This window comes from Onychomys torridus, unplaced genomic scaffold, assembly GCF_903995425.1.
Source record: "Onychomys torridus unplaced genomic scaffold, mOncTor1.1, whole genome shotgun sequence".
NCBI classification, from domain to species: domain Eukaryota; kingdom Metazoa; phylum Chordata; class Mammalia; order Rodentia; family Cricetidae; genus Onychomys; species Onychomys torridus.
In genome coordinates, this window is record NW_023412263.1 from 158,616 (window position 1) to 174,782 (window position 16,167).

Below are 16,167 nucleotides of genomic sequence, written 5' to 3' on the forward strand. Positions count from 1 at the left end.
TTGGAAAAGGTTCCAGGCCCTCTCAAGGCTATCCTTTATTTTCTATATGTTTATCTCCACCCTAAAAATCTTTCTATCTAATATTTAATGCTGCTTACACTCAAAAAAACTCTGGGGAGCTGTGGGTTGCTGGGTAAATGCCCCACAAAGAATATTTTTAGTGTAGGGTTGTTATATTCCATAGATGTCTCTTATGTCCTTTTAATTCATGATGTTATCTAACTCCATTGTTTCTTTGTTTAGATTATGTCTGGACAAACAACCTGTTTGTGTAATTAGGGTATTGATATCACTCAGTATCACTGTGTTAGGATCTATGTGTAATTTTAGCAGTAATAGTCTTTATTTTACAAATTTTTCTGCCCTGGTAACTGATGCATACACATTTGGAATTGTAATATGTTCTCACTATATTTTCAATTTGATAATATATAATATCTTTCTCAATATATTCCACTGAGGTTTGGTTTTAAGTTTATTTTATCATATAGTATAAAAATAGCTATGCCTGCTTTCTTCTTAGATTCATTTCCTTGTAATATTTCAGTCTTTTAAAAGTATAAAATGACTGACCTTTATGATGAAATATGTGTCTTGGAAGCATCAGAAAAAAAATGTATCTTGTTTGATAAACACATTGCATGAAGTAGGTAAAGAGAATCTGAGTGAGTGTTTTTATGCACATCACTAAACATAGATGCATAAAAGCTCATACACAAATTACAAAGCATTATACATGCACACCAATGTTCTTCTGTGATGTTTGCCCACAATATACATGTCATTTTTAGGCATGAGGGATTAACCAAGAACCATGAATTGTGCTTCAGTTTCTGTTTTTAATCATATAAGGTTCTTATAAATTTTTCATCCAGGGAGATGACTATGGATGTGTACCAGGAGCTACCTAGGATTATTCGAGAGCACCAGAAACAGTTGAAAGAGACAAACAATTATATAAAAGAAAACAAGTGTACTCACTTCAAGAAGGATGGTCTTGTGAGCCCTGGACTCTGTGGAAGATTTGGGGGATGTTTTGGTAGAAGGCATGTGTTGAATTATCTGTTTGGGGCTATACAGGGTAAAAACACTTAATATGTTGGCCCAGACCATGAGGACCCCACATACAGCATCAAAGAGAGGCAGAAACACATGATGCAGAATTTTGCCAGTTTTTTTCCCAAGAAAAAATAGCAGTACCCACAGTCCTGTACACTTATATTCCTACCTTCCAATTTTCAAGTCATGTGGAAGAGATTATAAGAATTTATGAACATGTTCAGAATACAACAGAAGCATATGAATAAACCACTGTGCTTGAATGTTTTGTCTGTAATCTCTGATCACCTGGAGTCCCTGTGGCTGATGGTAATGGTCTGGAAAACACTTATGAAGCTGATACTTCAAATACATGTACTGCTGCCCATTTTTTTCAAGGTACAGAAAGAGCTTGCATCCACAATCACTTACAAAAACTTTCAACCTAAAAGCTTCCATTATCTGCAGCACTCCTTTGTAAATAAAGCAGAGTTAAGACAAAGGCTTGAACCTGGATGAATGGCAATTGAGAAAACATGCAAAGATACAGTGCAGTGCCCTGATTGCTGCTTTGATGGCATCTTGAATTGTAGTTTACAATATTTCCTTTGTGCTTAAAGATAAATGCTCACCCTACAATTCTGGGGCTTTGAGCTATTCTTTCCATCATGTGAACACATGAAGGCAAACTTCTATTTTGAGGTTACTATAGTCATGGGTGAATATTTACAGGGACTAACAGATATTATAATGGGATAGCAACTTGTCCCATAGTAAATCAACCTTGAGGTAGTACCTTGAAACCTTTATGGTTTAAAATAGCCTTTCCTAGATCCACATGAGGAGTATATGTGTAATGTGTTGTAGAACTGTTAAAAACAAGGCCAAGTATTTTGGACAATAAACACAGATACATTTTAAAATATTGAGTGTGAGAAAAACAAGCTATCTTCAGTCTCAGATCACACACAAAATCCTTAATGAATACCAGCAGAATAGGAAACTTTGCTGACTAACCCTATTCCTCAGTTCATTATCTCCTTCATTTACAATTTTGACATACACATAGGGTCAATCCACACTCCCATTTTGATAGGGTCACTTACCCACACACTTGACGCAGGATTTCCTTTATGAACTTTTGTTGTGGACTATCTTTCTGTATGCTGTGAATAAGTATTTGTCCCATTGCTTAATAAGTAAAGCTGCATTGGCATAAGGAAGGGTAGAATGGAGCCATGTGTGAAATCCGAGAGAGAGAGACAGAGAGTGAGAGAGAGAGAGAGAGAGAGAGAGAGAGAGAAGGAAAGCAGGGGGGCAGATGCTGTGAGCCACTGCCAAGAGAAGCAACACATGAGAGAACAGGTAGTACCACAAAGCCATTTTACAACATGTAGATAAATAGGAATGGGTTGAGTTTAGCTGAAAGAGCTAGCTAATATAAATTAAAGCCATAAGCCATACATTTTGTAATTAATATAAACCTATGAATGATTATTTTATAAGTGACTATGGGACCATGGGTAGGATAGATTCATCCCCACATTAGTGCTGGGCTGGACCAGAGAAAATTCTGGCTACATTTGATCCTCAACATTTTAGTAAGAATTTCCATTCAAAACTTGAGAAAGCTTTAAAGAAGGGTTCTAAAGTGGGGCAAAGAGCAGCTTCCTAGTTGTGTCTCTCAGGCAATCCATAATACAAAGATGTCTTAGCATGGAGGCTTGAGCTACAGTATGGTGTGTTCAGGGCATTTCAGCTTGACCTACAGCATGGTAGATTCCCTACATAGTACACAGAGATATCTTCAAGTGCACTACATGGTGGATTTAGCTTGGGCTAGCACGGACAAAAAAGGGAGTTTCTGGGCTACACACTGCTTGAAGGAAGCATAGACCCACTGCTTCCTAGAGGTGATTGTAAACATAGTTTCACCACATAAAGAAGCCAAGAGGAGTGCAGTCTGCACCCAAGTCTGCTGTTTTGGTCCTAGTCACACTGCAGTTTAAAACAATGGTCAGAAGGTATATAAAATCATAATATGTAATATATATTTTTTTATTTATGGCAAGGGTGGTTCACCATACGAAAGTCCATCAATGAAATACACCATACAAAAAAACTCAAAAAAAAAAACCACATAATCATCTCACTAGATGCAGAAAAGTCATTTGACAAAATCCAACACCCCTTCATTATAAGGGTCTTATAGAAATCAGGAATACAGGGAACATACCTAAATATAATAAAGGCAATCTACAGCAAGCCAACAGCCAACATCAAATTAAACAGAGAGAAACTCAAAACAATACCACTAAAATCACGAACCAAGAAAGGCTGTCCCCTCTCCCCATACTTATTAAATATACTACTTGAAGGTCTAGCCAGAGCTATAAGACAACATAAGGAGATTAACGGGATACAAATTGGAAAGGAAGAAGTCAAGCTTTCCCTATTTTCAGATGACATGATAGTATACATGAGTGACCCCAGAAATCCAACTAAGGAACTGATACAGCTAATAAAAACCTTCAGCAACATAGCAGGATACAAGATCAACTCAAAAAAATCAGTAGCCCTCCTGTATACAATAGACAAATAGGGTGAGAAGGAAATCAGAGATATATCACCCTTTACAATAGCCACAAATGATGGAAAATACCTTGGGGTTACACTAACTAAGCATGTGAAAGACCTATATAACACGTACTTTAAGTCTCTGAAAAAAGTAATTGAAGATGTCAGAAAAAGGAAAGACCTCCCATGCTCATGGATAGGCAGGATTAACATATTAAACATGGTGATCTTACCAAAAGCAATCTACAGATTCAACACAATCCCCATCAAATTACCAACACAATTCTTCACAGATCTGGAAAGAATCATACTCAACTTCATATGGAAAAACAAAAAACCCAGCATACCCAAAAGAATCCTGTACAATAAAACAACCTCTGGAGGCATCACAATCACCAACATCAAGCTCCACTATAGAGCAACAGTAATAAAAACAGTTTGGTACTGGCATAAAAACCAACATGTGGACCAATTGAATTGAATTGAAGACCCTGACATTAACCCGCACACCTACGAACATATAATTTTTGACAAAGAAACCAAAAATGTAAAATGGAAAAAAGAATGCATCTTCAACAAATGGTGCTGGCATAACTGGATGTCAATGTGTAGAAGGCCACAAATAGATCCATATCTGTCACCATGAACAAAACTTAAGTCCAAGTGGATCAAAGACCTCAACATATATACACTTACTCCCAACCTGATAGAAGGGAAAGCAGGAAGTACTCTTGAATACATTGGCGCTGGAGATCACTTTCTAAATATAACACCAGTAGCCCAGACACTGAGAGAAAGAGTCAATCAATGGGACCTGTTGAAACTGAGAAGCTTTTGGTAGAGCAAAGGACATGGTCAACAAGACAAAGTGACAGCCTACAGAATGGGAAAAGGCCTTCACCAAACCTACATCTGACAGAGGGCTGATATCCAGAATATATAATGAACTCAAGAAATTAAACATCAAAATGCCCAACAGTCCAATTAAGAAATGGGCTATAGAGCTAAACAGAATTCTCAACAGAGGAAATTCAAGTGGCTGAAAGGCTTTTAGGGAATTGCTCAACATCCATAATTATCCAGGAAATGCAAATCAAAATGACTCTGAGATGCCACCTTATGCCTGTCAGAGTGGCTAGGATCAAAAACACAGAAGATACCTTATGTTGGAGAGGATGTGGAGCAAGGGAAACTCTCCCCCACTCCTAATGGGAATGCAAGTTTATACAGCCACTTTGGAAATCAATACGGTGCTTCCTTATTTATTTATTTATTTAAATAATACAATTAAATCCCCAAAAAGGAGAATAAAGTGATATAAAAAAATATTAGCCACACAAAATGGAAATTACACAGCCAGTCTGGATCGTGTTGTCTTTGGCATTTTAAACTGGAGAGAGACATTTGATTATAAAGACTCCTCAGTTAAACCAATATGTATATTTTAAAGTTATCTTGACTTTAAAATTTGTGTCTATGAATATGGTGCTTTGAAAATGAGGTTCTGCATTTGTTTCCACAGATGATTAGAACCTAAGTATTGCTTCTAGGCTAATATGGTTTGATCACCCAAGAATCAATGAGGTCAATAACACCTCAAACACTACTATAGCCATATTTTAACTATAGCTCTTGATTTTCTCAGGATACTCATAAGATTGCCAGAACCCCCAAACAACAGGAAGTAGTATTAGAAACTATGCCCAAACTTCCAAATATTGTTTATAAATGTTTATTTTTATTTAAAGGTGGTTGTGTATAAATGCAATCTCTTTCTAAAAAGAAAAGGGAATATAGATATGATAGCATCCAAGGATAGATTATTAAACATACTTTTAGAGAGCAGCAATTCTTTTGAAATGTTTTACATTGCTGTGGATTTCGGTTTATTGATTAAAGTTTAAAGTTAATTTTGTTACACTGTATATATATTCTTGTTTCTGTTGAAGGTATTATATTTATGCAATTCATTTAAAAATATAATATATAGTTAAGAAATACAAATTAATAGTCAATAGTTTTTTTTTGTTTGTTTTTCGAGATGGTTTTCTATGCATAGTTTTGGTGCCTGCCATGGATGTCACTCTATAGACCAGGCTAGCCTCCAACTCATAGAGTTCCACTTGGCACTGCCTCCAGAGTGCTGAGATAAAGGCATGCTCTACCACCACCCAGCTAATACTCAAATTTATAGTCACATTAGGTAAGTTGTTTTCAGATATATAAAGATATATTTCAAGTGCATAGGTAATCTTCAAACAATTCAAAGACATACAAAATATGGCATTTGAACTGTTTTAAGAACTTAAACTTTTCTGGACATTGACACATGTCTGCCCCTGTCAGAACCAATCTACTTCAGAGAAGATGATGGACATTTAAGAATCTCCATATGGAGCTTGCTTGAGTCAGTACTTGTCTAGCAACATCTGTAAGATACCAAGGGAAACTATGACCACTATTTCCTGTAAGAATCTCACTGAGAGGTTCTAGATCTCCCACAGACAACTTCAAATACGGCCATAGCCATTGAATATCCCCAAATAATTTTTGAAAACCATTCAAAGTTTGCAAGCTATGTTCTTTATTTCCATTTTCTGAGGTTTATTTTCTTTAGAATACAATATATGTCTCAAATACTGAAAAGGCAGCTGTCTTTGCACTTTTTTAGCGCATATAACAACCTGGCCCGAACAAGACTCTGCTGAAGCTGTACAGATGTGGCAAACAAGACTCCTTCATATTCATATGTAAGCAAAATATCACATACTTAACACAGTGGATTCCTCTGGGTATCTGTCTTTGATTTACATTTGTTAGTTCAATGCTTCCCTCTCTTGAATCCACAACAGGTAATCCTCTCATGACAGGCAAGCTTTGGCCATCTGTTTCCAATCTCAGGAAGGCAAGGCTTCTATCAATCTTGGGAACATTTGAAATCCTTGCATATCCTTCCCTCTGCTAGCTACTTCTCTAATACTAGCTGTCAGGGGATGATGCATGTCTAAGGGTTAGGGTTTGCCAAGTTCCAGGAGGACTTTGCAGCATAGCTTTCATAAGCCAATTTTCTACATTGATAGATGGTCTCCAGGTAGATCTAATCGAGCCCTTATAGTAGAAAGAGGGTGTCTGTGTCCAAGTTCTCATGTTTGGGAACACAAGAGCACACTTGCTCTACAAACTAAAAATTTTTATACTGGCTGCTGCCATACTTTAGCTCCTCTGAATTTTAAAATATCTTTAGGAAATGTATAAACAGTTGTCTACTATTACCCTGCCCCATATTTATGATTTCAGGACCAAGTTACTCACTGCACTTTCACTTTAATAATATCTGAGTGCTCCATTCACCTGAGTGACACTCATGAAGCCCTCTGATTTCAGATTCCCTGTTTGGGCCCCACATGTCAGGACCAACTGACCTGTCCGACAGGACCTGAAAGGGGGAGTGTAGATTTTGAAAAAAAGACAATAGATAGAAGAGATAATTGGGAGGGCTCTCAATGAATACAGCAGTAGCCCTAAATTTATTTTCCAAAGCATTTTGTATACACAAACTAAGGGGGGCAAAAGACCTCATCACCATGATTCAAGGAATAAACAAGCATAAACATCACCTTAATATCAAAACATCTAGTAACCACTCCTTTGTCCAAACATCCTGCTATTCAGGCTTGAGGAGTAAAGACAAGCTTGAACTATCTGATTTTAAGTCAATTTGGAATCAAACCACAAGCTGGAGTCAGTGTAGCTCCTGCAAGTATGTCCTTATGTTTCCCTCAATTACCTCAGGATCTGTTGTAAAGTCATCTCTTTCATATCTAGCTTCATTAATTTAGATATTCTCTCTCATTTTGTTGACTAATTTATCTAAGTCCTTCTTGATTTCTTTGAGGAAACAACCTTTCAGTTCTTTTATTCTTCATTTGGTTTATGCTGTTGCTGTTTGTTTCTACCTCATTGAATTCATCCTTTATTTTCAGAGCTCTTATTTTTCAGTCCTCTTATTTCTTTTTATCTACTATTCTCAAGTACTGTTTTTTGAGGGAATTCAAGTGAGTATTATAATAATTAATAAGAAATCACTCCAGTGGTTTTATGTAGGCATTCAGTACATTGAACTTGCCCCTTCGGACTTCCTTCATCGTGTCCCATACTTTGCTTATGCTTTGTTTTTATTTTCATTCTTGGTTTCTGTCTTGACCCATTGTTCATTCAATAGTGAGTTATTCAGCTTACATGAGTTTGTATATTTCCTGTTGGTATTGTTGATATCCAGCTTTAATTCATGGTGGTGGGACAAAGTCCAGGGTATTATTTCAATTTTCTTATAACTGAGGAGACTTGTTTAGTCCTTATTTGTGGTCAAATTTGGAGGAAGCTTTGTGAATTATTGGAAAAATGAATATTTTGTGTTTGGTTGTTATATTCCATAGATGTCTGCCATGTCTATTTGATTCATGATGTTATCTAATCATGGTGTTCGTATCAATACGCGATTTTAGCAATAGTACTCTTCATTTTACCATCTTTTGTGCCTGACATTTGATGAAATGCTTAGATTTATTGTATGTTTTCACTATATTTTCCCATTGATTATTATTTAATGTCTTCTCAACCTATTCTATTTACTTTGGGTTTGAAATTTATTTTATCACATAATATAAAAATAGCTATGCCTGCTCTCATCTTAGATTCATTTCCTTGTAATATTTTTAATCTTTTTAAAGTATGCAATGACTGACCTTGTTTGTGAAGTGTGTTTTTACTCAATCTTGTCCCACCTATACTTCCTGCCTGATCACTGGTCAATCAGAACTTTATTTACACAGAGCAATATCCACAGCAAATTATGTTCAGTTACAGCTAACAATAGCATTTGTGAGACCTCCTAGCCTAGTATATTCACATAAGAGCAAAGAGTCGCCACAGCTAGGACAAAACACCCAGCAGTAGTAGTCTAACAATTTTATACAATTTTGCTGTTATTTAATGATGTGGAAGTAGAAAATATTTTACTTTATATATTGTATGTATTTGTATGAAATGGTGATGAATTCTTCAGAAATATGCAATAATAAAGTGGCACATTGTAACATATTCATGATTTTAAATGAAGAGTATACACTAATTCAAGGAAAAGCAGTTAATTAGAAGAAGCATTCAGATAAATGATGTGCAAATGCCTAGATTAAAAGGGAACTGGGGGTAGTCAACTAGATTTAAAACAGGTGGAAATGTTGCATACCTCATACAAGGGCAAATAAGTGATCCATATAGTTAGACCTAGTTACTTGTTCTGATTGACTGACATTTCACATTGTTTAATAAAATATAATTCGTAGTCAGTCTACATTTTAACTTAGCATGCAACATATTATTCAGTGACATGTTCATAAAAGATTACATATACATTTTGAAAACCTTATATTCTTCAGGATAATTATATAAACTTGAATGATAACATGATAATTTAGTGAAGGGACTTGAGACATTAAGAAACAGATGGGTGTTCCTGTACAAATCTGGTATATTAAAATTTGAATATAAAATAAAATTTTGATCTACATATTTTGCCACAGCTAGTAAAAGACAAGATAAAATTTTACTAAGAAACACTTTCAAAATTTAAAACAACATGTGATGAACACAATTGGAAAAGAGAAAATACTTAATGCTTTCAAGCAATTTAAATAAATAGCATAATTCTTAGCAGTCTATATTATAGAAGACATAGGTGGAGTGGTGGGACTGGCCATATTAATCCCAGAAGAGATGGTCTGAAGCTGTCCATCTCAAAAGAGTAGAGGCAGATGTAGATAGATCTCTATGCATTCAAAATAATATGATATTCACAGAAGGTTTCAGATAAGCCCAGATACACACTGAGGTCCTGATCTTATGAAATTAACTCCTGGATTTCAAGTGTGGATAACTCCAATGGCTCCAGTATAAAGAGGCTCTAGTACTTTGGATGACTGTAGATAGAAATTTTCCTGTAAGCAGATGACCATGTAAAAGCACAAAGAATCAAACCCATATTCTAATTGCATAGTACATATTTGCAGTAGAGATCAACTTGACTTCATCTTTGAAATTCATGTCTGAAAATGAGAACTATGTTGAGTTTTGAACTAGGTTTTGAGAGTGTTATTCCTTCTAGAATGTGGCCTTTTCCTGATATGATGAACTGAGTTCTTATCTGGCTTTATTAAGATAATATAGCACTTAGGGACAAAAATGAGGCCAAGGAGGGCTGCACTAGAAGCCAAGATAGAGAAAACTTCCATAGCCACCATCACCCTCCCCTTGGTGCTGTGGTAGACAGGTAGGAATGTGACCCAGACACAGAAGAACACCAGCATGCTAAATGACAGGAACTTGGCTTCATTGAATGTGTTTGGAAGATTCCGTGACATGAAAGCCATAGTAAAACTCCCAAGTGCCAAGGAGCAGAGGTATCCCAGTATAACATGGAAGGCAATCTCTGAGCCCTTGTTACACACAACGACGATATGCCCATGTTCAGCATGAGCATCATGGTCAAGGAAGGGAGGGGAGGTCCCTAGCCAGATTCCACAGAAGACAAGGTGGATCAGAGTACATATGGGGATGATGAAGTTTGGAGCCTTTGATATTATTAACCACCTCACCACTCTCCTTGGAAAAGTAACCTTGAAGGCAATAACCACAGTGATAGCTTTGGCCAACACAGTGGCAAGAGCCACAGTGAAAGCACCTCCAAATGTGATCTGCTGCAGGATACAGGTTGTGTTGTTGGGACGACCAATGAAGAGCAAGGCACAGATGAAACAGACAGTGAGTGAGATAAGCAATGTGTAACTAAGGGTCCTATTATTAGCTTTGACAATTGGAGTGTCTCTGTGCTTCACAAATAGTGCAAGGACCACACCTGTGAGTATAGAAAAGCACAGAGCTATAGTTGTGAGAGCCATCCCCAAGGGGTCCTCATGGTTAAGAAAACTCACAGCTTTCTGGAGGCAGTGTTTCTTCTCTGTGTCTGCATAATGACTCTCTGGACACTTCAAGCACTGCTCCATACCTGATCAGAAAGGAAGGTATGATTTAATCCAAGCTGAAGTTATGCCTTTTATTCTAAGACTTTTTTTCTGAACTTTTTGACAGAACTGCTATCTACATCACTTTCCTTTTTTCTCAATGACAAAGGAACACGAACTCTGTAGTGAACATTTTCATATTTGTACCACTCAACTTACTTATCTGATATTTCAGCTATTTTTTAAGTGAACTTACAAAGTGTGTTGATCCAACTCAGCCCTCTTTTCTCTTGCTCTGTTCCTCAACTTCTCCTACTTTTACTTCCCAACTTAATGTGCTCTCTTATCTCTTCTTTTTACATTTTAATAATCACTGAGTCTATTCAGTGATGCCAGAATTTACACATTATGGGGGCAAAAACTGGAATAAGGGCAACATTTCAGAGTCCTCAACCTTAAAGAAAAAGTGATGTTCCTCCTTTGGTAGTAGTTATCAATTACTAGTAGCTTCACATATAACCCATCTTCTTTATAGTTATATAAATTAAATACACCTCACACTTTTCTCTCTTATATAATTTCAAGTATCTTGTGCTATTGGTGTATGTCTTTTGGAAGTTATTAGAATACTGAATTACAATACCTAAACCTACTTCATTTCTTAAACCACATCATAAGTCATACCACATTATTAATTTGAATAGTGCAAAAGAGGGAGTATGCTCTTGAAATTATTTTCATAAATTACTCTTCTTAAACATAGGATCTTAATTTTCTTATCGTTATAAAATGCTTCCTGTTTTCTAATATTGACTCTTCTCTGTGGAAGCTTTAGTAAATAGCCATTACTACATTGTTACAGGCTTGACTAATGCACTAGTGAATAGTCGTCATTCCAATTGGGGAAAGTTTATAACTATCGAGACAGTTTTAGGGTATGAAATAAAACAGTGTTATAATATTCTGCTCTTGAAAATTCATAAAATTAATCTTGTATTTGAAATACAAGAACAGTGATTTATGCACACCAGATTTCCACTGTCAATTTTCTGTAACGTTTTAAAAGGAAATTCATTGCCAGTTTTTCAATTTTATTTTGTTGACAAGTTTTATTAACATATTATTGAATTCACTTTAGTAGAATAAAACTTAGTTCTATATACCTTGTAAATAATGTCTCCTTCAGGTATTGTGACACATTTTTATTTCTGTTCTTAGGAACAACTTTCAAGGTATAACCTCAGGCTCTGTTATTTCTTTCTCTTTTATGTTGAGGTGTTCATTTTGTTTTAGTTTTCAAAGTTTTAATGGATGACTCACATATATAACTCCATTCCTTACTAGAGGCACATGATACATTTATTAAAAACTACTGTGTAAGCAAAGTGTCCCTGTGTAAGTCCAAGGTTCCAAACAGCCAGCTCATGTACTAAGGACTGGTCTGGGTCCCCCTGCCTGGGTGCCTCCCAAACAGTTCAAGCTATTCAACTGTCTCACTTTTCCAGAGGTCCTGCTCCAGCTAAGGGAGGGGACCGAGTTGGCCTGTGCTGAATCCACTAGGTTTAAATGAATCCCCAGAAGAGTCTTGGCCCTGGAGGAGATGCAAATGGAAAGGAGGGGCTGGGGATAAGCTGGGGGCAGGAGCAGGAAGGGGGAGGACAGGGGAACCCATGGTTGATGTGTAAAATTAAAACACAGATATAATAAATTAAAAAAATAAAAATTAAATTAAATAAAAAAAATTACTCTGTGTGTGTGTGAATTTGTGCATGCATATTTAATAAAACTGTGTTTGTTTTGAATAATAGCTTGAAGGCACAGTCTTTAACATCTTAATTGAGAAATCCATGAAAGAAGTTGAAGAAAGAATGTAAAAGTCAGAGGTCATGAAATATTTCAAGGGAATAGAAACTTCCAGACACAGCTAGGCAGTTGAATATATACATTTGAGGTTTGATATCATGCATAAAATATGTGAAAGCTCAAGGCAGACCAAATGTCTTTCTGTATGGAGAGTTTAGATAAAGTACTACACTTAACTGAGAAGCTATTTGACCTCATAGCTGCTATAAGAGGAAGACACTTCAAATTTTAAGAACATGGCAGTAGGAAATAGCCCATATTTCACCAGGGACTCCACTCCAAAGAGTATTTGGGTTGCAGAAACTGAATTCAGTGAGTCTTTCTTATTTTTTTTTAACAAGAGAGAAAAAAATGTTAGGCAGGAAAGTGGAGGATTTGCAAGGGTATTAATATGATCAAAATACATAATATGAAATTTTCAAAGAATAGAAAACATTTGAAAATTTCAAAATTGAAATAAACCTGGTCACAGATTTAGTACTAGGTATGGAATACTAGCTTTTAAAGATTTTTCTTCCCAATGAAATATGCTATGAATATGTTCATGAACTATTCTAATAAATGGAGATTCTATAATCCATTGCAGCTCTTCGGTCTTGGTACAACTCTCAGTAACAGACCATTGGAACTGCTTTGAGGATATTGTTTTATATACTATTTCTCTGAATTGGAGCATAAAAATGGACATAATCTTATTCATTAAGGAAATTTGAAATTTTAGTTATGCTGTATTGTCAATAATTATATAGTGGGGATAGAAAATTCAAATTGCTAATTTTCTGTTCTTGCTGGGAAGAATCATTATTAAATAATGACCTGTCCTACAATTAGGTGAGTTTTAATCATTATTGAAATACAGTTAGGAAACATCCAATTTGCACACTTTATTACTATGTGTTAAATTTGTGGGGAAATACAGCATATTGATTAGTACAGAGAACAGGGGATTCCTACAAGAAACATTAGCTGAAGTTGAGCATAAATTTAAATTAATTATAACTTTCAGTGCCTACTCTGCACTATTTAAACACATGGTGATGCATATTTCATATCCTAAATAAGAGAAGGAATAAATTTGTCTGACTTCTCTCTAGATATTTTTTTAGTTTTTAGATAATGCAGAATCCTGTAGAAATGTGGAACCATTTCTGTAGATTTCTGCTTACCTGTCTCATTGGAAATCTCATTGTCTGCACAAGGAGTACAATCATAGCAGCAAACAGCCTTGCCCTGTAGGGACTTTTTCCTGAATCCAGGACCACAGCTCTCACTGCACACAGAATGAGGAATCTGAGAAAAATTGGAGCAAGTTAGTAAATTCTCCTGATTTATTGAAAGTCTCAATAATATTTTTATTATCACATAATTAATTTGTAAGTGTTATTCATATAAATGTACAAAAGGATTTTGAGCATCTGTGATTGATACAAAATTGGTCTGAGGATTATCCCATTATTAGACAGTTTGACCATAAAGAGGTAGGGACAAGTTTGATGCAGGGAAGTCATAGAAGCCATGACCTAGAAGGTCAAGTGGTCATTCCAGATGGATCTTGTCTCTGGGCTTGCTTTCTAATGTGTTGTGAAACTTATATTTCACCGTGATTGTAAGTCTTGCTTGTCAACTTGACAGGACTTATAATCACCATGTAAACAAATTGTTGGCCATCCCTGTGAGTGTTTTTAAAGAGAATTTTAAAGGGTTCACTCTAAGAGTGAGCATCACCATTCTATAGTCTGTTGTCTCAGAATTGAGAATGAGAAAAAGTGATTTGTGGTATTTACTTTTTTCTATTGACTGAGAATATGATGTCATCAGGAACCTCATGCTCCTAGAGCAACAAATTTCCAAAGGGCTGAAGGCTCATACTGTCTTCCAAAAGAAACACTTGCTTAAATTACATTAGGTATGTATGTGATAACTTACACACATGCACACTATAGTATTTCAAATCAAGGGGTGGATAAAAGAAATGATAACTGGTTATCTTCTGTAATTTTAAGCATGGGATCCAGATGAACTACTCCAATTTTAGATACAGTGAGGAATTCTAATACAGACATTGTGTATTGGTTTGAATGAAAAGTGGCAATTATAAACACAGATATGTGACTACATATTTCCTCAATGGTGGTGCTATCTTGAGAGTTATTACAACTTTAGGTGTGGCAGACTTATTTGGCAGAATTATTTCAGTGGTTGGGCATTTTGAAAATCTATGACCCTCACATAATTCCAGTATTTACTCTCTGCTTCCATTGTGTGGGCTGAGACATTTTGGTTCAGGTTCCTACCCATCTCTCCATGGATGTCACACACTGGCATGCCTCCTGAATATAAAGGACACTCAAAATTTCAGAACCATAAGTCAGATAAACTCTATTTTCCAAAAGACACTCCTGGTGATGGTTTTTGATCATAGCAAGAAAATATAACTTATTTAGTTTTCTGCTGTGAATGTTGAGATTTTCTACATCAGAGTGTCCTTTGATACATTATGAGGATTGCATATACCACTCCTCAGGTGTAATTAATTTGTGTCAAATTGACAAAATTTAACCCATGCACCACTGAATATTAGCAGACATTTAAAGCATAAAAAGATCTTTTTTTTAAGAATCATTGGATGATAAAGCACTGTCTTCTAGTAGATATTTTTTGTCTTTGCGTTCTTTGTATTTTTTAATACTGGGATTTAGTTTCAAAAGTAGAAGTGGTTATACTGGGGGATATGTTTGTATTATTATGATAAGTTTAATGCATTGAGATAATAAATAACCCACCTCTGAGTATCTTTCTGGCCATTGTATCATCTTCTCAGATAAAGTCAACTGTTGACTCTGGGGAGCATTGGGCAAAAAATTTCCTACTTTCACTTTTCGTCCAAGACCCTTTGGAAAATTCCAAAAGTTGAGAATATCATACTTATCATCATCTAACTTCTGTTTCCATTCTAAAGCCATGTTGACTCCCACATGGATATTCCTCAAGAAAGGATGAAGCTGAAAGTGATGCAAGAATATGTTTTAATGGGTGTCTGAGTGTTTGAGCACCAATGGATAATAGAATAACTCTCAATGTTCATCATCTGTGGTGTAGGATACAATAATAATGTAGGTATCATTGAAGGTCGGAAAAGGTGATCTAAGTTAATGGAATACAATTCTACATCTGAGGAACAGCCAGGCTCAAGAACATCTACTATACAAACTTAGGAATGGAATCGGTGTGTATTGATTGAAGCAAATCAACTTTTCTTTAAAAGAATTCTATAATCATTTACACACAGGGTTCATCCCAAAGTTCATTGAGTAAAATGTGGCTGCTTATGACTAAATATTTATGACTAAATAGTGATTAAAAGAAATCATTTATATACTAATAACTTGTGATAATGAGCTTTCATTTTTTCACTGAGAAAATTCTTAGGATTCTGATATAATAAGTACAATGATAAAATTATGAAGCTATTTGTGACACAATTTTATATTCATTAAAATTGTTTCCTTCTTTCCACTAGCACCTTATTCCTCAGCAACATGAACACAAACATCTGCACTGACCTGGAAGGTAGGATAACACATGAAGAATCTCCTGTGGAAATACATGCACACACACACACACACACACACACTCAGACACACACGCATGCATATATGTAGTATAATGC

The 16,167-nt window shown here is 35.7% G+C and overlaps 1 protein-coding gene across 1 annotated transcript in view; it reads right to left on the bottom strand.

Annotated features, from left to right (window-relative positions):
- Positions 1–9,749: 9,749 nt before the first annotated feature.
- Positions 9,750–16,167, bottom strand: part of LOC118575579 (vomeronasal type-2 receptor 116-like) — an 83,988-nt gene continuing 77,570 nt past the window's right edge. The window contains exons 4-6 of the mRNA XM_036176064.1: positions 15,281–15,499; positions 13,664–13,787; positions 9,750–10,678 (exon numbers count right to left, since the gene is read on the bottom strand). Of these exons, the coding sequence (XP_036031957.1) occupies positions 9,750–10,678; positions 13,664–13,787; positions 15,281–15,499 (1,272 nt within the window). The remainder of the gene's footprint in view (positions 10,679–13,663; positions 13,788–15,280; positions 15,500–16,167) is intronic.